The sequence below is a fragment of the Ochotona curzoniae genome, unplaced genomic scaffold, assembly GCF_017591425.1.
Source record: "Ochotona curzoniae isolate NIBS_2020 unplaced genomic scaffold, NIBS_Ocur_1.0 contig_3255, whole genome shotgun sequence".
NCBI classification, from domain to species: Eukaryota; Metazoa; Chordata; class Mammalia; order Lagomorpha; family Ochotonidae; genus Ochotona; species Ochotona curzoniae.
Genome location: NW_024465777.1, coordinates 3070909 through 3095201, shown reverse-complemented (window position 1 = coordinate 3095201; position 24293 = coordinate 3070909). Strand labels below are relative to the sequence as shown.

General features: G+C 49.4%; 1 protein-coding gene across 1 annotated transcript in view; it reads right to left on the bottom strand.

Annotated features, from left to right (window-relative positions):
- The window catches only part of CLIC4 (chloride intracellular channel 4), a 67988-nt gene extending 46181 nt beyond the window's left edge, over positions 1-21807 (bottom strand). Inside the window, exon 1 of the mRNA XM_040979582.1 lies at positions 21616-21807. Within this exon, the coding sequence (XP_040835516.1) occupies positions 21616-21687 (72 nt within the window). The 5' untranslated portion in view covers positions 21688-21807. The remainder of the gene's footprint in view (positions 1-21615) is intronic.
- Between the last annotated feature and the right edge of the window lie 2486 nt (positions 21808-24293).

The following is a 24293-nucleotide window of genomic DNA, read 5'->3' as shown; positions in this document are numbered from 1 at the left end:
AAAAATAATAAAAATAAATCTTTAAAAAAAAATTTAAAAAAATTTAAAAAAAGACTGAACCAGTGGGTGGAAGATCTTTCTCAATCTTACCTTCTCTCTATAAAGCTGCCTTTCCAATAAAAATAAATATTTAAAAGAAAAAAAAGAATTTGAATGCTTGGTATTTAAATGAGTTAATTTCAGAAATAGAGAACATCAACGCAGTTATATTAAGCCATGATTATAAAAAATTACTTTTTAAATGCCATTGTCATATTGGACATATGAAAAAATATGTACTTGAAACTTTCTAATCCTTTTTTAAAATTATCATTATCTTCTAACCAAGGATAAACTCGTAGCTGTCAGGACCCTTCCTTGTTGATCAAATAAAGACAAACACGTTGCGGGGATGAGGGGAAGCCTTGTGCCGTCAAAGCCCAGCAGGCCACACAGCTGCCACGGAACCAGGGCCACACAGAATCCTGCGTGAGCTGTGCTTTGGCCTCTCCCCCTGGCTTAAGCAGCTTTGGTGTACCAATAAGGTCATTTTAACAAGACTTTCTACCAAGAATTTAGCAGTAAAGTCAAACATCCAACTTCTTTTGTTAAAAACCTGAATTTCAGAGACAATGTTTTGGTGCAGCAAAGTAAGCTGCTGCCTACAACACCTGAATTGCCTATCCAGATTATCTGCTCCCAATCCAGCTCCCAAATACTTGGGCCCCTGCCATCCACGTGGGAGACCCAGGCTCCTGGCTTCAACCTAGACTAGTACCTCCTTTCTACCTATGTATCTCTCTCTCTCTCCCTCTCCTCCACCTTTCCCTTTCACAGTCAATTTACTATTCAAATAAATCTTATATATTACATGCAAGGGCCAGGACTGAGAGCGGACCATGCCAACTAGGGCCATTGCACCCTCAGCACACATGAGATCCAGGGCTGGTAGCACAAGAACCAAGGCTGGGGGAGGGCCAGGCATGTCTTTTATGTGGGCTGAGTCTGGGGATATTACTGGTTGAGCCAGACCTTAGCACCCACTGGCACACAGGAGAGCCAGGACAGGGTGTGAGCCATGCCTACCTGGGCTAGTCTGCAACACTCACTATCAAGAGCTGAGACTGTGTGTGGACCAGGCCAGGTTGGATTGTTGCAACTGCCAGCACACAAAAGACCCAAGGCTGGGAACAGGTCTAGGACGAGACCTCTGGGGACTCCCCTGCTGGGCTGCAGCTTCCACTGGTGAAATGTGAGCGTCTGGGCTACGGGCAGACCAGGTTGGGCAAGGCTGCAGCACCCACTGGCATGTGTGTGGGCTGGGTCTATGGGAAGGCCAGACTGAGCTAGGCTCCAGCACCCACTTGCAACTGAGAAGGCAAGATGGGTATGGCACAAGCCAGGCTAGGCCACAGCACCACCAGGTTGGGTCTGTGGGTGGGCTAGACTAGGCTCAGCTGTAGCACCCATTGGTGAGAGCCGGAATGGGTGTGGGCCAGTTGGGCTAAGCCACAGCCACAGTACCTGCCAGTGAGTGTCAGGACTGGGGGCTGACCATGTCAGTCTGGTAGCAGCAACCACCAGGACATACAAGATCCATTGCTGGGAGACAGCCTGGTAGGAAAACTTGAGGAACTTCTCTGCTAGGCACAGTTCCTAATGGTGAGTGTAAAACCTGGGGCTGGGAGCAAGTTAAACCATGCTGGGCTGCAGTACCTGTTAGCATATGTGTGAGCCTGGTCTTGGGGTAGGGACCCAGCAAGGTCAGTCCACAGCACACACTGGCATGAGTGAGAGCCAGGCCAGACAACAGGTAGGGCCAGGTTTCACTATAACACCCACCAATTCACAGGAGGGCAGGAGGTGGACCAGACTATGCTATGCTGCTGCACCCACCAGTAACAGTACAGATCAGGCTGTGCCAGGTAGCAGCATCTGCTGGCAAATGCAGACTAGGGGTGGGCCATCTCATACAGGGATATAGCACCTGTTGGCACAAACACCACCAGGGGCTGGGTGTAGGCCTGGTAGGGGAACTTCAGGGACTCCCTTGCTAAGCTGCTGCTTCCCCTGGTGGGCATGAGAACTGAACTGGTATGGGTCAGTCTGGGGGCAAGCCAGGTTGGACTAGGCTGCAGCACCACCTGGCAATGTCTGGCAGGGTACTATGTCAGGCTAGCACTGGTGAGCACAAGAACCAGGGCTGCGGGTGGGCCAGGCTGGACAAGGCAGCAGCACCTGTAGGCATTCCTGAGAGGGTATGAGAGCAATGTGGAATGAGCTAAGCTACAGCATTCATGGATGTGCCCAAGAACCAGGGCTGAGGGCGGGCCAGGCTGGACAAGGCAGCAGCACCTGTAGGCATTCCTGAGAGGGTGTGAGAGCAGTGTGGAATGAGCTAAGCTACAGCATCTGTGGATGTGCACAAGAGCCAGACAGGACACAGGCTGGGCTGGACTAGACCACAGCAGAGGCTGGCATGTACACAAACCAGGTCTGGAGGCAGGCCTGGTGGGGCTTCTTGGAAGATGCCCCAACTAGGCAATAGCATCCACTAGAATATGTGAAGGCCAGGCTTGTGCAATAAATCTTAAAAAAAAAAAAAAAAAGATGAATAAAAGGTCCCTGATTCCCAAACCTGGAACCAGGAGAGGGGAGGACTTGAAAATGCTCTCCCTTAGAGCAGCAGGAAGGACTTGCTCTGTGGCAGGTCACAGAAAGCACCAGAGGCATCAGAACGGAGCCTTGGAGAAATGAGTTTCAGAGCTGATTCCCCATTCCTGAAACACACTCAGCTATACTTTTTCCAGAGTTAGCTGTATTCCAAACAATCTCTTGATAAACAAGGAATGCCCCAAATGTCCAGAATGCTTCTCTTCAGGACCACAGCATGTGGGAGGGCGCCTGGGCACTCTGGTAGGCCTGCGACGGCTCATTGTGGGTTACAACGCTTGGCGGGGAGAGGGCACTGCAAAGTCCTTGTTCGAGAACAACCTGTGTTCTGGCTAGAAACTGATTTATGCCATCATTCCATTCCATCACACTTTCTAAAACCAGCCAATCAGAACAAATCTTATTACCACTTGGCCACATAATGACCTGACTTCACAGTCAAAAACAAAAGGGATGGAGGGAACTAAAACAGATTTTTGTTAGATGAATCCAGCCTCAGAATTAAAATACATGGCAAAAACTAAAAGATAAAACAAACCTAACCCAACCCCCCATCACCAAAAAAAATTTTTTTACATTGGTAAGAAAATGACAGGGTCAAAAAACTAAAGTCATGGCTATACTTACAACTTCCCCTCAAACGGAGACATAAACAGCCCTGTTTAATACATAAAGCGAAGTATGTGGGCTTGTTTTAAACTAGGGGTCTTTGCAACTGGGTAACTGGATTGATTTATTTTGTTAAACGGGAAGTGGCAGGCCACCGGCCATAGGATTAACCAATCTAGAAACCTTTTTGAAGGAGCCAAAAGGGGATGAGGGGAGGGAGGGGAGAGCCCCGGGCACTAGCAGATCTCATTAGCTCTGCTTAAGGAACTTCAGGGATGTGACTTCACTCCTGGATTACAGGCCTATATTTAGTTTATACCTAATATGGATAAAGTCTCCAACTAACAAGCCATTTCCTCCCGCCACAAAAAGAAACTTCCTTGCTTTTTTTTCTATCAACAATACAAAGTGCAGGCTTCTCTGAAGGGATAGGTTAAAAAAAAAAAACTCAAACTATCAACAAATTAGTATGTAACTTTCTGTTATATTTGGACCACTCTGACATTTCTAAACTGGAAAACAATTCTAAAAATGAAAATATGTGATATTCAAGTTAGGTTCCTTAGGATTATAAATAAACCCTGTAAAGTACTTTATAAAACACTAATTAACCAGTCCCCCAAAAATATAAGAGGTGAGGTCATGGAAATTTTACAGCTTCCTTTTCAACTCCACCAAGAGAACTGAAAGCACCCGAGCTCATCTCTCAGGCTCCCCGAGTACTGGTATGTTTTTACCAAGTATCCTTAACATAGAAAATAAACAGAAAATGTATTATTTTTCACTTTTTTAGGATGACTGAAAATAGTCCATAATGGAAACAAAACTGCTAGGTAAAAATTCAAGTTCCAAATAAACAGAACAAGAACATAAATAAATTTTTTGAAAAGCTCTTAGTGGTTAAAATGCAGGCTCTGGGATCCCTAGGACCTTGGTAAGAACCCCAGTCCTGTGGCTTCCTGCTCCTGCCACTCTCTGCAAAACACTGACTTCTCTATAACTCATACGTAAAATCCCTAGTTCAGAATTTCCATGAGGGTTACACAGCAAACACATATAAAGGAACCCTGGGCCTGGCCCATTCTAAGCACCCAATTTATCTGTTTTATGATTACCACCCTGGCTTTAAGAGGGAAGTAGGGCCTGGCATGATAGCATAATGGTTAAAGTCCTCGCCTTTCACGCACTGGGATCCCATATGGGCACCAGTTCTAATCCTGGCAGCCTCACTTCCAGCTCCCTGCTTGTGGCCTGGGAAAGTAGTCGAGGACGGCCCAAGGCCTTGGGATCCTGCACCTGCATGGCAGACCCAGAGGAGCCTCCTGGTACCTGGCTTCAGATCAGCTCAGTTTCAGCTGTTGTGGCTACTTTGGAGAATAAACCAGCGGATGGAAGATGTTTCTTTGACTCCCCTCTCTGCATATCTGCTTTTACAACCAATAAATAAATAAATAAATAAATAAATCTTGAAGGAAAAAAAAGTGCCACCTACTCCTGGTTTCAATCTGGTCCAGCATTGCCTGTTACAGCCATTTAGAGAGTGAACCAGCAAATGGAAAATCTTCTTGGCAATTCTTTCAAATAAATAAATAAATCTAAAAATGTGGTGGGGGGGGGAGAGGAAAAGGATAGGGGAGAAAGGCAGAGGAAGGGGAGGAGGGGGAAGAAAAACACTCCTGCTAGTGCAATGACTGCTTCAGCTGCAAGTCCGGACAGCTGCTGGGGCAGCTGGACCGAGACAGCAGAGTCCACTCTGAACGTCCTTTAGTTACCTAGTAAGTGTCAACCAGGTCAGGCCTCATTTAATTCAGGAGTAAATTTAAGTTTAGCTTTAGATTTAAACTAAGCCTGCTCTTCTGACAAAAGTATGGAGAGTTTTCTATTTCGTAAGGGCTGCAGGCTGATGTTTCTCTCAGTAACACCCTGAAGGATTAAACCAGACACTGAATTTGCAAACCAACCACAGGCTAACAGTCTTAACTCTGCTTTGCCAAAAACTGAGTAACAACAAATAAGGTTTACACGAATCTTTAAAAGAGAAAAGAGCTTCCATCCACTTCCATCTATTGATTTCCTAAATGCCCACAAAGGGCTGAGGCTGCGCCAGGACTGAAGCAAGAGAGAGGGAGAGACAGAAAGAGACCTTTCACCTAACAGGTCACATTCTGTTAACAAAGTCTCCTCTCTGACAGCAAAATGGCCAACCTGAAATACTAATTCCAGTGATCTTCAGCTCTCAAGCTGCCTATTTCCATGCCTATGCAGAGAATACAAACAGTAACTTCAGTCACCAATCTTAACTCTAGCTCTAACTATAAATCTCAGATAGGACACAGGACAGAAAGAAATTTTACAAAGAGTAACTGAGACACAGACTGGTATGCGACACAACAATTAAGCCCCAGCCTGTACTGCCAGCATCCCATACGGACGGCAGTTCCTGTCCAGCTGCTCCACTTCTGGTCCAGCTCCCAGCTAATACACCTGGAAAAACAGCAAAGAACGGCCCAAATCCTTGAGCCCTTGCACGCAGGTGGAAGACCTGACCCAAGCTCTTGGCTTCGGCCCTGCCAAGTACTAGTGGTTGTGGCCACTTGCTGGACTCCTGGCTTCATACTTGTGTCCAGCCACTGCAGCCATATAGAAAGTAAACTAATAGATGAAATATCTATCTGTCCTTCTCAGTAAATCTACCTTTCAAATAAAAATAAATAAGCTAAAAAAAAAAAAAAAAAGTACAGATGGCATGGTGTGATGGCTCAGTGGTTAAATCCTCACCTTGGGATCCCATAAGCACGATTCATATCCTGGCTGCTATACTTCCCATTCAGCTCGCTGCTTACACCAGACAAAGCAGTAGAGGTTGGCCCAAGTACTCAGCATCCTGCACCTGCATGGGGGACCCAGAAAAAGCTCCTGGCTCCTGGCTCCAGATCAGCTCAGCTCTGGCCACTGCAGCCACTTGGGGAGTGAACCAGCAGACGGAAGATCTTTATGTCCCTCCTGATCTCTATAAATCTGCCCTTCTAATGAAAATCAATAAAACTTCTAAAAAATACTGAGAAACACTGTAACACAGGGATCCCCACTGATTCATTAGGACAGTAACTGTCACCAAAAACTCTTCATTCCAATGGCTGCCAGGCCAAGTGCTCAAGGCCAAAATATAATCATGTTCCCCCTTCACTTCATGTTCACTTTGCAAAGAAAAAGGCAAATCAGCTCACTTCAATCCCAACAAGAGTCACTTTAAAACACTAAATCAAAGAAGCAAATGTGCACTGAGCCCAGTGATTTGTACCACACTTTCTGGTTATTTCTCCTCCTTCTTGCAGGAGTATTTCTGTGAACTTAATAGGCCTTGGCTTCTTCCTAATCATGTAACCTTGTATTTCCTATTTTCCCTCCAGACTCTTCTGGAATCAAGCCTGTGCAAGGAGAAGGAGGAGGAAAAAAAAGGCTGTGCATATCCTGTCAGCAAGCATCTTACGGAGCAACAATCAAGTGACAATGACCCCGCAGGGACCACAGCACATGGACACGGAGAGCACTCCGTGAATGCTTGCCTTCGTTCAAATACAAAACACACTCCCTCTCATGCTTGCACAAAATGAGTCCGTCAGCGGGTACCACAGCAAAGGAAGGAGAACAGAACAAATTAGATAACTACCCAAACCAAGCGATGACAGCGAATATCTGGGCAAATGGAGACTCTAAGGTCAACTAGGTCAGACAACGGACATTGGAAGGATTTCCTCATCCTTGGCTCGGCAAGACTGACAGCATTTCTGAACTACTGAAACCACTTAAGCAGAACCCTCGGAGCTGGGTTAATATCAGGTGGCCGTTCCCATCCCTGGGTACTGGGCAGTTGGGAGGCTGAGTGTGGCTTCTCCCCTCATCTTCCCCCTTTCCCCGGACACAGGAAGAAGAACAAGAAAATGTGGAAACAATGGTCTTGTCCACTTTCCCGTAACCCTCGACCATTCCCACCCTGATCAACTATGCAAACATCATCAAAAATAAACTATTTTTAAAAATGAGTCTGTGTCAAGATGCACATGTATAAAGTGTACATTCCAGATCTCCTGAAAAGCCAGCAGGCTTTCATATGAGGCCTCTCCTAAAAACAGCTCCCCACCAACAACGCCAGGCAGTGTTCCCTCCTCGCCGCAGCTCGGGGCCAGTTTACTCGAGCTGGACTGCACATGTTTCTCGGTTTCTTCAGCGCCTAGAGCGGGCTGTTAGTAAAGGCTGTGGATGAATGACTGTTGAAACAGCTACTGTTCTGCGCTCACGGCCACACCACCATCGCTTCATGCCCAGTGAGGAGGCACAGAGTAAAAGAGGTGGCTCAGCAGGTTAAGCCATAGCCCGTGACACTAGCATCCATACCATTTGCAGTCCCAGCTGCTTCACGTGCAGTCTAGCTTTCTGATAAAGCACCTAGGAGAGCAATGGAAGATGGCCCAGTGCTCGGCCTTGTCAGACTCCTGCGAGACACAGACAGAGCTCCAGGCACCTGGCCCAAACCTGGCATTGCAACCATTTGGAGAGTCAAATCAGAGAATGGACGATATAATTCATCATTTCAAATAAAAGAATTTTTAAAATAAGTAAGAGAAAGAAATTAACTAATTTAGGGCATTACTGAATCCTGAACTTGAGACACTATTTTTAATAAAAGACAAAAGAACCGATATTGGCAAGAGCAATGCCATAGCCCACAGCCTTCCATCCAGCACACGGAAAGGGATATCTGCCAACAACTACAGCAGAAGACAATGAGAAAAACTCTATGAAGTACCAGAAGATACCAGAAGCACGGGTGGGAGGGCGGAGAATAACGGTCAAATTACATGCTGAAGGTGGACATGCAACACAGCACGTTAACTGGCACTTGGGCTACCCGTACCCCACGTCGGAGTACTTCTATGAGCACCTGCTGCTCCACTTCCAATCCAGCCTTGTGGTAAGCAGCAGATGATGGCTCAACTTCTAAGTTCTTGCCACCCACATGGGGGACCAAGGCACAGCTCTGGCTCCTGGAACAGTCTTTCACTTTCAAATAAACATGTCTTTTTTTTTTTAAGATTTATTTTATTTTCATTGGGAAGTCAGACATACAGAGAGGAGAGATAGGCAGAAAGATCTTTAGTCTGCTAATTCACTCCCCAAGTGGCTACAACCGCCGGAGCTGTGCTGTGCTGATCCAAAGCCAGGAACCAGGAGCCTTTTCCGGGTCTACCACATGAGTGCAGAGTTCCAAGGCTTTGGGCCACCCTCTACTGTTTTCCCAGGCCTCAAGCAGGGAGCTGGAAGGGAAGCAAAGCAGCTGGGACATGAACTAGCACTCACATGGGATCCCAGCATGTTCAATGTGAGGACTTTACCTACTAGGCTACCACACTAGGTCCCAAATATTTTTCAAAAAAGTGTTAGGTAGGCCTGGCATGCTAGCATCCTAGCATCCTAGCAGCTAAAATCCTCACCTTGTACACGCTGGGATCCCATACAGACACCGGTTTGTATCTGGGCTGCTTCACTTCCCATCCAGATCCCTGCTTACAGCTTGGGAAAGCAGCAGAGGACAATCCAAGCCTTGGAACCCTGCGCCTACATGGAAGACACAGAAGAAACTCCTGGATTCAGATCAGCTCAGCTCTGATCTTTACAGCCACTTGGGAAGTGAAACAACAAACTCAAGATCTTTCTGTCTTGCTCTCTCTCTGTAAATCTGCCTGTCCAATAAAAATAAATTTTAAAATGTTAAAAACACACCTCACTCCTCCAGCTCTCCTCTTAGTACTACTGCTCTCAAGCCCAGCTAGACTTTTTAAAAGTACTAGAAACAAAAAGTCACCAAGAAAAGATGGTGCCAAGAACCTGGTTAGCAGCCCCGCTATGGCTCACACCTCTCCTGGTGGAGTACCGCGAGCTGCTCAAGACCAGAGGCCTGTTCCCTTCCCCGGCACTCAGTGACTTGTGCTTCTGCTAAGATCCCTACACACTGTGTGTGTTCCTGGGCAGGACTGCCACCTTACATCCTCCAACTTTGAATTGGACACACCTCACCTGCTGGACACTGCAGCAAGAAATTAACACTGAAACACTGCTGGGATGTTTACAACAGATTTCTCTAGAACACGGGGGAAAGCCTAACTCAGACCATCATATCAACACCAATCTGTTCCTTCAGCAGTTGTGCAGGTCAGCAGATTTCACAACATAAAACCTTGCTTCCCCCAACAAGGCTGAAACAGTGTATACATGTTCCTTCAGTGCTCTTGGGAAGACAAACATGTCAACAGAAGTTTCTCTTAAAAACTTAAAAAAAGTAAAAGTTGTTGAAACTAACTCAATACATGCTACATAGCAAAACGAGTTTCATTTTTCCCTGATCCTCCTGTCATGAAGAACACTAAAACACTACATGCAAGTTCTAGTCAATGATTCCATGAGAAATTATGAAGAGGAGACCATCTAACAACACAAAAATCACTTATACAAAGGGGTCGATTGGTCATTTTTACTTTGACTCCTTCTGTGCCTTCCACGTTGTCTGAAGTAACACATGTATACAGCTTTTATAACTGAAAACAACACATTTCTTAAAGAGTATGATACATACAAATGAATAAATATACTAAGGAGCAGACAGGTAATGACATTTTCAAACTTAGGATGAATACTTAAAACATTAAAACAGACCAAACCCAAATACATACATATGTTTATGCTATTTTTCTTAAGTCTATTTCAAGCCCAGTGTGATGGCTCAGCGGCTAAACCCTGGCTTTGCACTTGGCAGGACCCCATACAGATGCTGGTTCGTGTCCTGACTGCTCTACTTCCCATCCAAGCTCCCCGTTTGTGACCTGGAAAAGCAGTCAAGGACGGCCCAAGTACCTACACCCTACACTAGCGTGCGAGACCCGGAAGAAGCTCCTGGCCTCGGATTGTCTCGGCATTGGCCGATGCAGCCACTTAGGAAGTAAACCAACAGAAAGACGATCTTTCTGTCTCTCCTCTCTGCCTTTCCAATAAGAATTAAAAATTAAAAGTCTATTTTAATTGATGATCCTGACAATTAAAAAAATGTAATGTATGTTTAATGAACTAAGCACACTTTTTATATGATTTAATGAAGACCTGAAAAGTCCTAAATTAATAGAAACTTTTAATTGCTGTTAACTAAAATATCCTATAATACAGAACATCAAGTAGTATAAATTGCACCCTAAAAAACAATAAGTAAATAAAAACATGCGGCTGGTATGTGAAGCCACTGCCCATAATTCCAGCATTCTTCATGGATACCAGTTCAAGTCCGAGCTGCCCCACTTTTGATCCAGTCCCCGTTAATGTGCCCGAGAAAGTCGTAGAAGACAGTTGAACTCGTTGGGCCCCTGCACCCACATGAGAGACCCAGATGAAGCTCCTGACTCATAGTTTTGGACTGGCCCAGACCTGGGTAATGCAGTCATTTGGGGAATGAGTCAGTAGATGGAAGATCTCCATCTCTCCTTCTGACTTTCAAATCTTTTTTTTAAAGATTTATTTATTTTTATTGAAAGGTGGATATACAGAGAGGAGGAGAGTACTCCCCAAGTGAGCACAACTGCTGGAGCTGAGCCAATCCAAAGCCAGGAGCTCTTCTGGATCTCCCACACGGGTGCAGGGTCCCAAGGCTTTGGGCTATCTTCGACTGCTTTCCCAGACCACAAGCAGGGAGCTGGATGGGAAGTGGAGCTGCCGGGATTAGAACCAGCACCCATATGGGATATTAGGCGTGCAAGGCGAGGACTTTAACCACTATTCTATCGCGCTGGGCCCTCAAATAAATCTTTTTTTGTTTTGTTTTTTGTTTTTGTTTTTTTTAAAGATTTATTTTTATCATTTTTTTACTGGAAAGGCGGATATACAGAGAGGAGAGACAGAGAGGAAGATCTCCCGTCCGATGATACACTCCCCAAGTGAGCGCAATGGCCAATGCTATGCCAGTCCGAAGCCAGGAGCCTCTTCTGGGTCTCCCACACGGGTGCAGGGTCCCAAAGCCCTGGGCCGTCCTCGACTGCTTTCCCGGCCACAGGCAGGGAGCTGGAAGGGAAGCAGGGCTGCCGGGATAGAACCGACGCCCATATGGGATCCCGAGCGTGCAAGGCGAGGACCTTAACCACTCCGCCACCGTGCCGGGCCCTCAAATAAATCTTAAAACAAAAACCGGGCCTGGCACAGTAGCCTACTGGCTAAAGTCCTTGCCTTGCATGCCCAGGATCCCATATGGGTGCCAGTTTGCGGCTGCTCCACTTCCTTCCCAGCTCCCTACCTGTGGCCTGGGAAAGCAGTAGATGGCCCAAAACCTTGGGACCCTGCACCCGAGTAGGAGACCCGGAAGAAGCTCCAGGCTGCTGGCTTCAAGTCAGCTCAACTCTCGCTGTTGTGGCCACTTGGGGAGTAAACCAGTCGACAGAATATCTTTCTCTCTGTACCTCCTTCTCTAAAATCTGCCTTTCCAATAAAAATAAATCTAACAACAACAACCACCACCACACACACAACACACACACACACTCTTACTATGTGTATATCCTTGAAAATAGTTTTTCAGTCACTTTCTAAGCTAAAATGTGACTTCAAATCCATTCTTCCTCCTGGTTGGTCAGTGCAGTTGGCTCTCACAGCTACCACTCCTCAGCTTTCCTGAGCAGCAGAGTAATCTGATACAGTTCATCTTGACTTTTTCATAATGTTCACTCTGGTAAATTCTACTACTTCGTCTCTATTTGAAAACAGAGTGTTGTTAGGAGAGAAAACATGAAGAGAAACCACAAATCCGCCCAGGCTCTCAGTCAGGGCAGCGCTCAGCTCGTCGGCGTTGCACTCCCCAGGCTCGGACAGGATTCCCTTCTCCCAAACATACCAGACACAGCTATGCTGTACATTGGCAAGTCTGCTACAATTAAAACTAAGTTCTTTCTTAAGAGAATTAACATTTCGGGCCCAGCCCACTGGCTCAGTAGCTAAATCCTTGCCCTGCACACACCAGGATCCCATATGAGCGCTGGTTCGTATCCCGGAGGCCCCCGCTTCCCTTCCAGCTTCCTGCCTGTGGCCTGGGAAAGCTGTCAAAGATGGCCCAAAGCCTTGGGACCCTGCACCTGTATGGGAGACCTGGAAGAGGCTCCTGGTTTCTGGCTTCAGATCAGCTCACCTTCAGCCTTTACAGCCACTTGGGGAATGAACCATCAGATCTTCTTCCCTGTCTTTCCTTCTCTCTGTAAAGCTGCCTTTCCAATAAAAATAAATAAATCTTTTTTTTTTAATTGAATATTTTACGCGAGAAGCTGGATACATTAATTTCATAACAAAAAGAGGGAGAAAAATATGTTATACTCCTAGCTTACAAGTACAATGTACGTAAGTTTCAATAAAGCAAAATATCTTTGGGAGAAAATTTTAAAAGTACACAGAGGGGCCCGAAACGATAGCATAGTGGTTAAAATCCTCTCCTTGCAAGCGCCAGGATCCCATATAGGTGTTGGTTCTAATCCTGGCTGCCCCACTTCCCATCCAGCTCCCTGCTCGTGGCCTAGGAAAGCAGTCAAGGACAGCCCAAAGCCTTGGGACCTTGCACCCGTGTGGGAGACCAGAAGAGCTCCTAGCTCCAGGCTCCTGGCTTCTGACTGGCACAGCACCAGCCATTGCGCTCACTTGGGGAGTGAATCATCGGACGGAAGATCTTCCTCTCTGTCTCTCCTCCTCTCTGTACATCTGCCTTTCCAATTAAATAAATAAATCTTTTAAAAAAAGTTGAAATACTTCTAGTCCATCTTAGACACAATTTTCGAGTCTTACTTAACTACATTAAGTTCCTTTCATAAAATTATAATTAGATGAATATAGTTTCTTTTATATTTTTAAATTTTTTCTACAGTTGTATTTTTTAATGTATTTATTTTTATTGCAAAGTCAGATATACAGAGAGGAGGAGAGACAGACAGGAAGATCTTCCGTCCGCTGATTCATTCCCCAAGGGGCCACAATGGCCGGTGCTGTGCAGACCCAAAACCAGGAGCCAGGAACTTCTTTCCGGGTCTCCCACACGGGTGCAGGGTCCCAAGTCTTTAGGCCATTCTCGACTGCTTTCCCAGGCCAGAAGCAGAGAGCTGGCTGGGATGCAGGGCAACTGGGATTAGAACCAGCGTCCATATGGGATTCCAGCACGTTCAAGGAGAGGACTTTAGCTCTAGGCCATTGTGCCAGGCCCTCTTAGATATTCTAAATGGAAAAAGTCATAATAAGGCTAATTGATATTCCTTCTAGCAAAAGTTGGTACGACCAGTAAGGCACAACAGCCAAGTCTCAAAAAGGACATCAGTATTGAAAGTTACAAGGAAATTTACAAACTAATTTCCCAAATTTAGACTTCTGTTAAAGTCAACTTGGATGTTTTGTCATCAAAACCCAAGTGTGATTTTTCCCGCAGCAACTCCCTTCCCAAGCCCCGTGAGACTCTAAAAAAGGTAACACTTCTCCTGGCTTACTCCGCTACTTGACCAAAATCTTAATTCATGGCTGAAACACAGTTCCCACCCTGCCCCTCAAGGACTCACCATCCTGCGAGGAAGTGAGAAGGCCTTGCTCACCAACCTTGCCTGGCTTTTCGGCCCCTCTCAGGCATCCTTCCAAACCTACTGTCACACTGCGGGCAGCCGGCTTCCCCCAAGTGCCGCTCCCCCGTCACATTCATGCCGTGTTAGAATACTTACGTGTTCAGTCCCGTTGACTCAAAAGCCTTCTGGTTCCTTCATTTGGGGTCCCTTTCTCTCAGAATTTTACATTTTTTTTAAAAGATTTATTTCTTATTATTTTTTTATTGGAAAGGCGGATATACAGAGAGGAGAGACAGAGAGGAAGATCTTCCATCGGATGGTTCACTCCCCAGGCGGCCGCAACGGCCAATGCTATGCTGATCCGAAGCCAGGAGCCTCTTCTGGTCTCCCACGCGGGTGCAGGTTCCCAAAGCTTTGGGCCGTCCTCGACTGCTTTCCCAGGCCACAGGCAGGGAGCTGGAAGGGAAGCGGGGCTGCCGGGATAGAACCGGCGCCCACATGGGATCCCGGGCGTGCAAGGCGAGGACTTAACCACTTGCACCACCGCGCCGGGCCCCCATTTATTTATTTTTTTAAAGATTTATTTTATTTTTATTGGAAATGAGGATATACAGAGGAGAGACAGAGAGGAAAATCTTCCATCCGATGATTCACTCCCCAAGTGAGCACAATGGCTGGAGCTGAGCTGATCCAAAGCCAAGAGCCAGGAGCTTCTTCTAGGTCTCCCATGTGGGTGCAGGGTCCCAAGGCTTTGGGCCGTCCTTGACTGCTTTCCCAGGCCACAAGCAGGGAGCTAGATGGGAAGCAGGGCTGCCGAGATTAGAACTGGCAACCCTATGGGATCCCGGCAAGGACATGAAAGGCAAGGACCTTAACCACTACGCTATCGCACCAGGCTCAGAATTTTACATTTAACCAAAATCACACTGTGGCCTTTGCCAAAAGTAGTATAGCTAAATAAATATTCAGGCAGAGCATAGGCAAAAGCAGCAAGAACAAATTTTCCATTAATTCACAACTTAACTTTTTTAAGTTTTTTTTTTTTTCATTGGAAAGTCAGATATACAGGGAAAGACAGAAAGGAAGATCTTCCAATTACTGATTCACTCCCCAAGTGGCCACAACAGCCAGAGCTGAGCCGATCTGAAGCCAGGAGAAGACTTTAGCTACCAGGCTACTGTGCCAGGCCCTTAACTTTAATTTCTATCCCCCATACTGTCCCTTCTGGAAACCTCAAATGAATGTCAAACCAATTAAATTCAAGGTAACACTGTCTTGAGCCACACTTGCTTTTGTTCTATAATTAGAACAAAGTTCTTATTAGCATTATTTCCTATAGTAATGTCATTCCGTGTGTCCTGTTTGAAAAGAGGAAAGGCTTGAAGCCTGTCCCTGAATTAAAACATCAAGGACTCCCACTTCAAACCAGCGTGCCCCGAGAGTCTGCCCTCTGTGTCACCCACTCACATCTCACCTGGGCAGCTGCAGCACAGAACGCAACCCAACAAACAATGTTGAGAACAAACAAACCTAGAAAACGTCTCATCCTCAGCTTCAAAAGCCATGTCCCTTTAAGACCACAGATGCAAAGCGTTCCCTTCCTTCCTCTTTCAAAGGTGTCAATTTATACCTAAAGAAAGAAGTGGGCCCCGCAAGGTAGCCTAGTGGCTAAAGTCCTCACCCTGAATGCGCCGGGATCCCATATGGGTGGCAATTCATACCCCGGCAGCTCCACTTCCCATCCAGCTCCCTGCTTGTGGCCTGGGAAAGCAGTCGAGGACAGCCCAAAGCTTTGGGACCCTGCACCCGTGTGGAAGACCCGGAAGAAGTTCTTGGCTCCTGGCTCCGGATCAGCACAGCACCGGCCGTTGCGTTCACTTGGGGAGTGAATCATCGGAGGGAAGCTCTACCTCTCTCTCTCTCTCTCTGTATATCTGACTTTGTAATAAAAATAAATAAATCTTTTAAGAAATAATAATAAATTGTATTGGAAAGAAAACAATGATGACCTTGGGGAAGTAGGGGCTAAGGCGACTGGGAGCACCCAGGAAGCAGAGTGTTAGTCTGACTTCATTTGCTGCATCACAACTCCGACCTCTCACTGCCTCTCAGTAGTAGCAATAAGGGAGAAAACACTATTACAATGGCAAAAGCAGGTGTTCCTCGTATGACAAGCACTCTCACGCGTTCCGTAGTACGTGGCTAGACGATAGTTACCACCACTTACTAGGGTGGGGACCCTTTATTCTGCCCATGGCCATTTGGATATTTATAATGTCATTCTTGAGTCATTAGAATCATCAACCTAGAAATGAGTCTGCTTGAAGACAGTGTTGTGGTGCAGTGGATTATGCCAACACCTGCGAATCTGGCATCCCATATGAGTGCCAGCTGCAGTTCCAGCTTGGGCCCCTGCACCTTCATGGAATACCCAGATGAAGTTCCAAGGCACCTGGCTTCCACCTGGCTCCTCATCCAGGCCATTGGGGGCCGAGTGGAAGAAGAGCTTTCTGTGCATCTTTCCCTAATTCTACTTTTTAAAGAAATCTTTTTTTTAAAATTAGCCTATATTTTAAGTTATTAAATTAGCGTTAATAACTTTCAAATCCTACCTGTGGTTATCTTGACTGGACCAAACAATTTCGCTAGTCTTTTACAACCAGACATCTCTACTGAACTTAAATGAAGGGTTGTGATGTTCTCCACCACAGGACCAAGAGGCAGCGACAACCAGAAGCACTGGGCGAACGTGGGCTTCCACCCATCCTCCTCTTCCCACTGGCTGCACCCAAACTGATCAGCCAGCAGCGTGGACAACTCAGAGGATAATGTGGTGGGAGCAAGCTGCAAAGAGCCTGGCTCCCCAAGTTAGAAGGAAATCAATGTCTCTAACACCTTCTGGACTGCTAGAGAACAAAGAAGGAAACGGGTCTCTTGTCTGCACCATCGCTTGGCAAGCACTACTTATTACAGCGCCGGGGACAACTCAAATTAATACACAATCAGTGAATCGGCCTGGCAAACCCTGTACAAACGTTACTGTGTGCTAACCTAATATTAAAAGTCAAGACCCGGAAGAAGTGAGAGCTGAAGGATTTGGTCTGGCATATTAGGAGAGGCCAGATTCAAGCCAAGCAGTCTGGCGCCAGAGCCATGCACATCAGAGCCTCCTGCCAAATCTCAAGATCAACAGTGTTCTTACACACTGCATCACCCCGCCTCTCAGAGCTCAGAAACACCCTCACTTCAACCAAAGCCACCAGCGGGGGCCAACAAGGGCTGGGCTTGTGTAAGCCAATGAAAAAATCAAAAAAGTCTGTCTCTTCTCCACTTCTCTCCTTATCTCATGTAAGACTTAGCAACTCCTTTTTTTTTTCTTCTTAAGATTCTTTTTTTCTTTTTTAAACTAAGACATACAGAGTGGAGGTGAGACAGAGAGGAAGAACTTCCATCCGCTGATTCACTCCCCAAGTGGCCACAATGGCCAGAGCTGAGCCAATCCGGAGACAGGAGCCAAGAGCTTCTTCCAAGTCTCCCATACAGGTGCAAGATAACAAGGCCGTCCTTGACTGCTTTCCCAGGCCACAAGCAGGGAGCTGGATCAGAAGCAGGGCTGCCGGGATTAGAACCTGCATTTACGTGGGATCCCAGCATGTGCAAGGTGAAGACTTTGGCCGGTAAGCTACTGCACCAGGATCCATCTACTTTTACCCAAAGAGAAACCTTGGCTACCCCAATTCTGGACACAGCCTAACAGAAACATGGGTGGAAAATATGGTAGATACATTAAAAGGTTAGAACTAAATCATGGAAAAAAAAAGAAAGAAGTAGCTAAAAATTGCCTGGGGTTTTGGAGACTGGAAGCTATCGAGACTGAGACAAAGTGCCACGATGTGGGACTTGGACCCACAGAATATAAGAGGGTTCCAGTTCCAAGGCTTGGCAGGTACAGCATGGCAGGTACATACCCAGACAAGAGCATGCTCAGCAGAGGAGGGCGCAACCTGTGCCCAACACACGGCAGCCTCTTCTACTGCGGGCACTTTGAACAACACAGACCTACTCTGCCCTCAGGGACTTCACTGTCCACCCAGATGGCAGGTCTGCGTGTAAACACAGACAAAATGACACAGCGCACGTATCTACTTGCTGTGCACTAAAAACCACTCCACGTATTTTTAATTCATTGTCACAGGTTGGTCCATCAATATCCCAGCTGTGCAGACGCAGCACAGAGAGCTTTCAGAGACGTGCCTTGGAACAAACTGAGTTAGCAGACTTGGCAGCAGTCACACCAATTCTAAGGAACTACTCAGTTCCTAGTTAAAGGTTAGCATACATAAGTCACCCTAACAGTGGATGGTTCCAAAAGTTCACTGAGTGACAAACTGCTGGAGATGCTACACCCGTACAGAAGTATGCACTCCAGTCTCGACTCCTCCACCTCAGACATCGCCTCCTCTGATGCTTCCTGGGAGGCGACTCAAGGGCTTGCACCTCCACCTCCTTCATGGAGCGCCGAGCTCCTGGCTTCAGTCTGGCCCAGCCCCGGCTCCCACCGGCACTTGGGTAGTGAACCAGCAGAAGGAAGATCTCTCTGCCTTTCAACCAGATTAGAAATAAACTTCTTTTAAAAATTTTTTCAAACCCAGAACAGTAGCCTAGTGGCTAAAGTCCTCATTTGCATGTGCCAGAATCCCATATGAGTGCCTATTCATATCCCGGTGGCCCCACTTCCCTTCCAGCTCCCTGCTTCTGGCCTGGGGAAGGAGTAGAAGGAGTAGAAGATGGTCCAAAACCTTGGGACCCTGCACCCACATGCGAGACCCAGAAGAGGCTACATGCTACCGGATTTGAATTGGCTCAGCTCTGGCCATTGCAGCCACTTGGAGAGTGAATCAGTGGACGGAGGATCTTCCTCTGTCACTCCTCCCCTCTCTATGTATCTGACTTTCCAATAAAAATAAATAAATCATTAAAAAGATTTCTCCCCATAGGATCAGAGCTGTGGCACAGTGAGTTAAACCTCTGCCTGTAGTCCCAGTATCCCATAAGAGCACTGGTTCAAATCCTGGTTGTTCCACTTCTGATTCAGTTCCCTGCTAATGTGCCTGGGAAGGCAGCAAAAGATGGTCCAATCCATGGGCTCCTGTACCCACATGAGACTCAGAAGAAGCTCCTGGCTCCTGGGCCTCAGACCACCCAGCTCTGCATTTGTGACCATTTGAGCAGTGAACCAAGGGATGGAAGGTCTGTCTTTGTATCTCCTGGTCTCTCTGCAAATAAATCTATATATATATATATATCGCCACAAGGAAGGAATCGGGCTGTGAATCTTGTCACACTATGTGACAATGTCCTGAGTCATTGCTCTCCAAGTTGAAATCTCAGTCTGGGCAGCGAGACTCACCCCCTGGCCCTGCCACTGCGTCCCCTCACCCCCTGGCCCTGCCACTGCGTCCCCTCACCCCCTGGCCCTGCCACTGCGTCCCATCACCCCCTGGCCCTGCCACTGCGTCCCCTCACCCCCTGGCCCTCCACTGTGTCCCCTAGCACCTCCAATGAATTTCGTCTAACAGCAGTTTTCTCCTACGAACTCAGACAGCTCTTGGCAGAACAATAAACACTGTTTGAACACACCATGCTGGACAAACACGGCCTCTGCCCCACATGGCGTTCAAGGCAACTATATTTACAAGGGTATTTCCCCCCATTTGCATTTTCCATATACAGGCTTTGCGAACAAAGCAAGACTACTGTTTATCACTGTTACCCTTTCCTTCTCACCCCCTTTCAAGCAACGCATCTGGTCTCCAGCAGTGCAAAGTGTAGCCTGAGTTGAATCACGGAGCAGCAAAAAACATTTCACCTCTCACTTTACAAATGAAGAAAGTAAAGGTTGAAGAGAGAAAACAAACAACAACAACAAAAAATCTGGTGCGCAACTCCACCAAGCCAGCGAACAACTGGAACTTGAACCCTGGTTCTCAGCCACCCAGCACTGTGCTAAGCAGTTGAGTTGGAATGCCAGCGAGGAGAAGGGTGCAGGTGCCTTGAGTCTGGGGAACAGCGCAGCACGAGCCCCTCCTTCTGACTAAAGCTCAAGTTAGAGCCAGCGGGGCCATGACGCACTTCACAAATTCCAGTGGGGTCCTTGTACTGGGCCACACTAATCTTGTGCGTTTCCAGTGTTGGCACAGGTGCTGCCTAAGCCAGCACCTTCCTCTCCTTCAGCCTTCCTGTGTGGATGGGAGCTCCGGGGTGCTGCCGACTGGAAGCTGTAACTGACAACACCCCTCATTCCCAATGGTAACACTGCCCCTCGGTAGCCCCGCTCTCTAATTATTGCTGCGTGTAGCCTGCATCACCACAATTCCTTCCTGTTCCTACCTCGGTCTAGTCTGGTACTCATCCTCCGCCCTTGCCAGCTGGCTTTTTACTCCCCCTCTTTCCTTTCCCTTCCTTACAGGGCCCCGACATTCTCTATACTTTCAAGCGTTGTGTCTGCCACCCCCAAGTAGCTGAGGCTCCTGACACAACGGGCTTCTATCAAGCCGTCGGACTCTCCTGGACTAACAAGTTTCTCAAATCCACGATTGCAAGAAAACCCTAAAATAAAGGCCCTTCCATCAGCTGTGGGCCATTTCTTCCCTCTTAAACACACCCTCCCACATCTCTCTAACAGAAACGCTCAGGGGAAAGGAAAAAAAAAAAGAAGAAGAAAAGAACCAAGTAACTCTAGATCCCTGTTAACTTTCCAGTACGCTGCCTGGCTCCAAATGAGCAGCGTTTTAGAAGCAGCTCAAACACTGTCCCAGACTTGAAGGCCATTTTCGGTGGAGCAGCCGCATCCAGATGTTTGTAACTTCTGCCCTCGCGCTCTCTCCTTTACCACTCTGGAAACTATTAAAGAGACACGGAAAGGGTCGCGGGAAGGCTCGGCGAGCAGCCAGGGCAGTCCCAGGAACTAAACACCGAAGCCACGGGCGCGGCAGGAGTCAGCTCCGCAAAGCCAGGCAGGACTTCTCGCCCGCAACAGTTTTCCCTCGGCAACAATAGGGCTCGCACGACCAAGCGGCGCAGCCCAACGTCGCAGCAGCCGGAGGGAGAAACGCAGATGGGGGGTGGGGTGGGGTGGGGTGGGGTGGGATGGGGTTGGGGGGCAAACGCCGGGGCCAGGAAACCCACGCTGGGCACCCCAGTCCGCTGGGGGGGGGGTGTTGGAGCGTCCGCCCCTCGCGCTCATTTATTTATTTTTTTCTTTTCTTTTCAAGATTGCATCCAAAATTTAAAGTTTCAGTTTCATACGGGCGGGGAGCCGAGGTGCTTCCGAAAATCGGTCAGAAAAGTTGGGCGTTTCTGGCCCGGTGACCGGCCGGGGGTGGGGGACGGGAACCCCGGCCCGAGGCGGAGCGGTTCGCCCCCCACCCCGCGGGCTCTCCCCGACCCCCGGGGCGCGGGACGCTGTTCCGGCGTCCGCAGGAGCCCGCGTGGCCGGCGGACCGGCGACCCCGGCCCCGGCCCCGGGAGGCGGGAAGCAGCGGGTGGCCCCGAGACAATGGGCCCGGGGTGGGGAGGGGACGGCCCGGGAGCCGCGGCCGCTGCCCTCACCTCGCCCTCCACCCGAGTGCGGGCGCCGCGCGGGGGGCGCTTTCCGGGGCCCCGCGGGCCACCGCCCCCCACCCGCCAGCGCCCGTGCCGGGAGCCCGGGCCTCGGCCGGCCGGGCCGGGCGCTCACCTTGACGAAGAGCTCGATGAGGGGCTCTTTGTCCTCCTCCTTGAGCCCGTTCAGCGGCATCGACAACGCCATGGCCGGCTCGGCTGCTGCTGCGGCTTCGGCTCCGGGGCTGCTCTGGCTGCGGACTCCCGGCGCGCTGCGCTCGCTGGACACACTCCCGGCGTCGAGCTGGCCGCGGCCTCGGCTCCCTCAGCACCGCCCCACGCCCCACGAGCGACTCGCAGGCGGCCGCAGCCCCAGCCGCTTCAAGCCGCGGGGCGGGGCGCCGGGGGCGGGGCCTCGCGCCGGGGGCGGGGCCAGGGCCAGGCGGCGTCTCGGGACTCTCCCGAGGAAAGGGCGCGGCCGGAGCTCGAGGGGCGTGGCCTCGGCCGGGGAAAGGCCAGAGAGGCCGCGCTGGCGCCGGCGGAAGAGCCACTCAGGAGCTTGGAAGGCGCACAAGGGGCGTGCCCAGGGCGCGGGAGGGGCGTGGCCTCTGTGGGCGGGCCGCGCCTCCCGGGGAGGCGGAGGGACGTTCCCCGCTCCGGGGCCGAGCCTGACACCGCCTTCCCTCCGCATCGCCGCCGCGTCCTCCGCAGCTGCTGCTGGGCCGGAGCCAGGTGACCTCATGCCTCGGCCGGCCTGGGGGCGGCGGGGAGGCGCCCTCTCCCCGAGCCAGAGTCCGGGGACTCATCGACCTTCCCTGGGGCGGCCACCTCCCTCAGCTCCCCCTGTTAGGTGGAGCTGACTTCCAGTAAAACTTTTCGGAAAGTTTTCATCGCCTTGGAGATAGCTTTTTCCTTCTACCGACTTTTTTTTTAAGGCACTAGAATTAACATATCTCCCCAAGCATTTTAAAGTCGTTGCTGGGTTCCCGGCTGTGAAGAGGCGGAGTCGGGGTGTCTTCTACAGAAGACCTCAAGACCCCTTCTCGCTCCTGACGCCCAGGATTCCCAAGCCCCACTTGGCGCTGTTTGGGCGCTGCCAGAGGCCAATCTCGCCTCCTGCATTCAGGGTACTTCGCACGACCTAACTTGGAGAGTCTTCAGGAAGAGGACAGACCCCAGGAGCTCACATTCCGAGACCCCCCACGAGCTCACAGTCCGCGACCCTCGGACACGGGGGAAATTGGCGGGCGCCTGAGCACGCCGGGCTGGGCACGCGGTAGGCACCCAGCCCAGCTCCACGGACCTCGCCTCCAGCCTGACGCTTGAAGGCTCGCTCGGCTACTCCTCCCCGCGTCCCAGGAGTTTGCCTCCGCGCCCTTGGTGCCCAGCGTGCGTGGAGACGCTTGAACGAGTTGCGTGTGTGCGTGAAAAGGCAACGAACCTGCTAGCGCAAAGCCAGCTGCTGCCAGAGCCTCTGTGAACCGGACGGTGGGCCCCGTGCTTAGGGTCACGCGCTCGCGCCGCTCCCAGTCAGCCTGTTAAAAGTCCGGATCCTGACACTAGCATGTCCTTAACGACCCCAAGGCCCCGGCGTCATTATCCACGAGACAGGAGGGTGTGGCTGAAGGCTGCAGCGGGTCTTGCCCAGTGTCCTGCGGCCAGTCAAGTGAGGACTGTTATCTGTGCCTGGACAGATAAGGGCCCCATCCATTCCTATGGGCTGGGGTGGCTCCCAACTCAATTCCTTCCCGGACCAGCTTGCTTGCTGAGAAGAGATGATTGTTCACTGCCCCTTGGAGCGGATGTGAACCAAAAACAAACTGGAGGCGGCTGGGTGGACTGGGAACTGATCCGGATGTTACTTTTTTTTTTTGCAGATTCTTGAAAATGATCCCTACTTAACAAATGTGGAGAAATAAGGAGACGCAGAGTCAGCAACGGAGGGTCCACCGTTGCTTACCCAGACAGATAGTGGAGCTGGGATTCAAACCTGTGACTGTCTGGGCTCCTCTTCCCTTCCAGCCCCTTCTTCCCCCCACCCCCTTACACCCTACCTGTAAAGAAACCCAAATTGGGGACCAGCGCAGGTCCCAGCCTTACATGATTCAGGGAACCTCAAAAGCTCCAGCCTGAGGTGCTGGCATCTCAGATGGGTACCTGTTAATGTTCTACTTCCCATCCAGCTCCTTGTCAGTGTGCCTGGGAAAGCAGCAGAGGATGGCTCAAGTCCTCGGGGCCCTGCATCCAGGTGAGAGACCCAGAGGGAGCTCCTGGCTTTGGACCTGCCCAGCTTCCAGCCAATGCCACCACTTTGGGCAACGAACAGGCAGACAAAAGCTCTCTGTCTCTCCTTCTCTCTGTTACTGCCTTTCAAATAAATATGTATTTTTTTAAGACTTATTTTTATTTTTATTGGAAAGGCAGATATACAGAGAGGAGAGACAGAGAGGAAGATCTTCCGTCCGATGGTTCACTCCCCAGGCGGCTGCAATGGCTGGAACTGAGCCAATCCAAAGCCAGGAGCCTCTTCCGGGTCTCCCACACGGGTGCAGGGTCCCAAAGCTTTGGGCCGTCCTCGGCTGCTTTCCTGGGCCATAGGCAGGGAGCTGGATGGGAAGCAAGGCTGCTGGGATTAGAACCGGCGCCCATATGGGATCCTGGGCGTGCAAGGCAAGGACCTTAACCACTTGCGCCATCGCGCTGGGCCCTCAAATAAATATTTTAAAAACCAACAAAAGCAAAAATACCTCCAATCTGGTCCAAGACCTGACACGGGGGCCAGGGGTGGGGGATTCTGCTTTCTAAGGAGTCAGC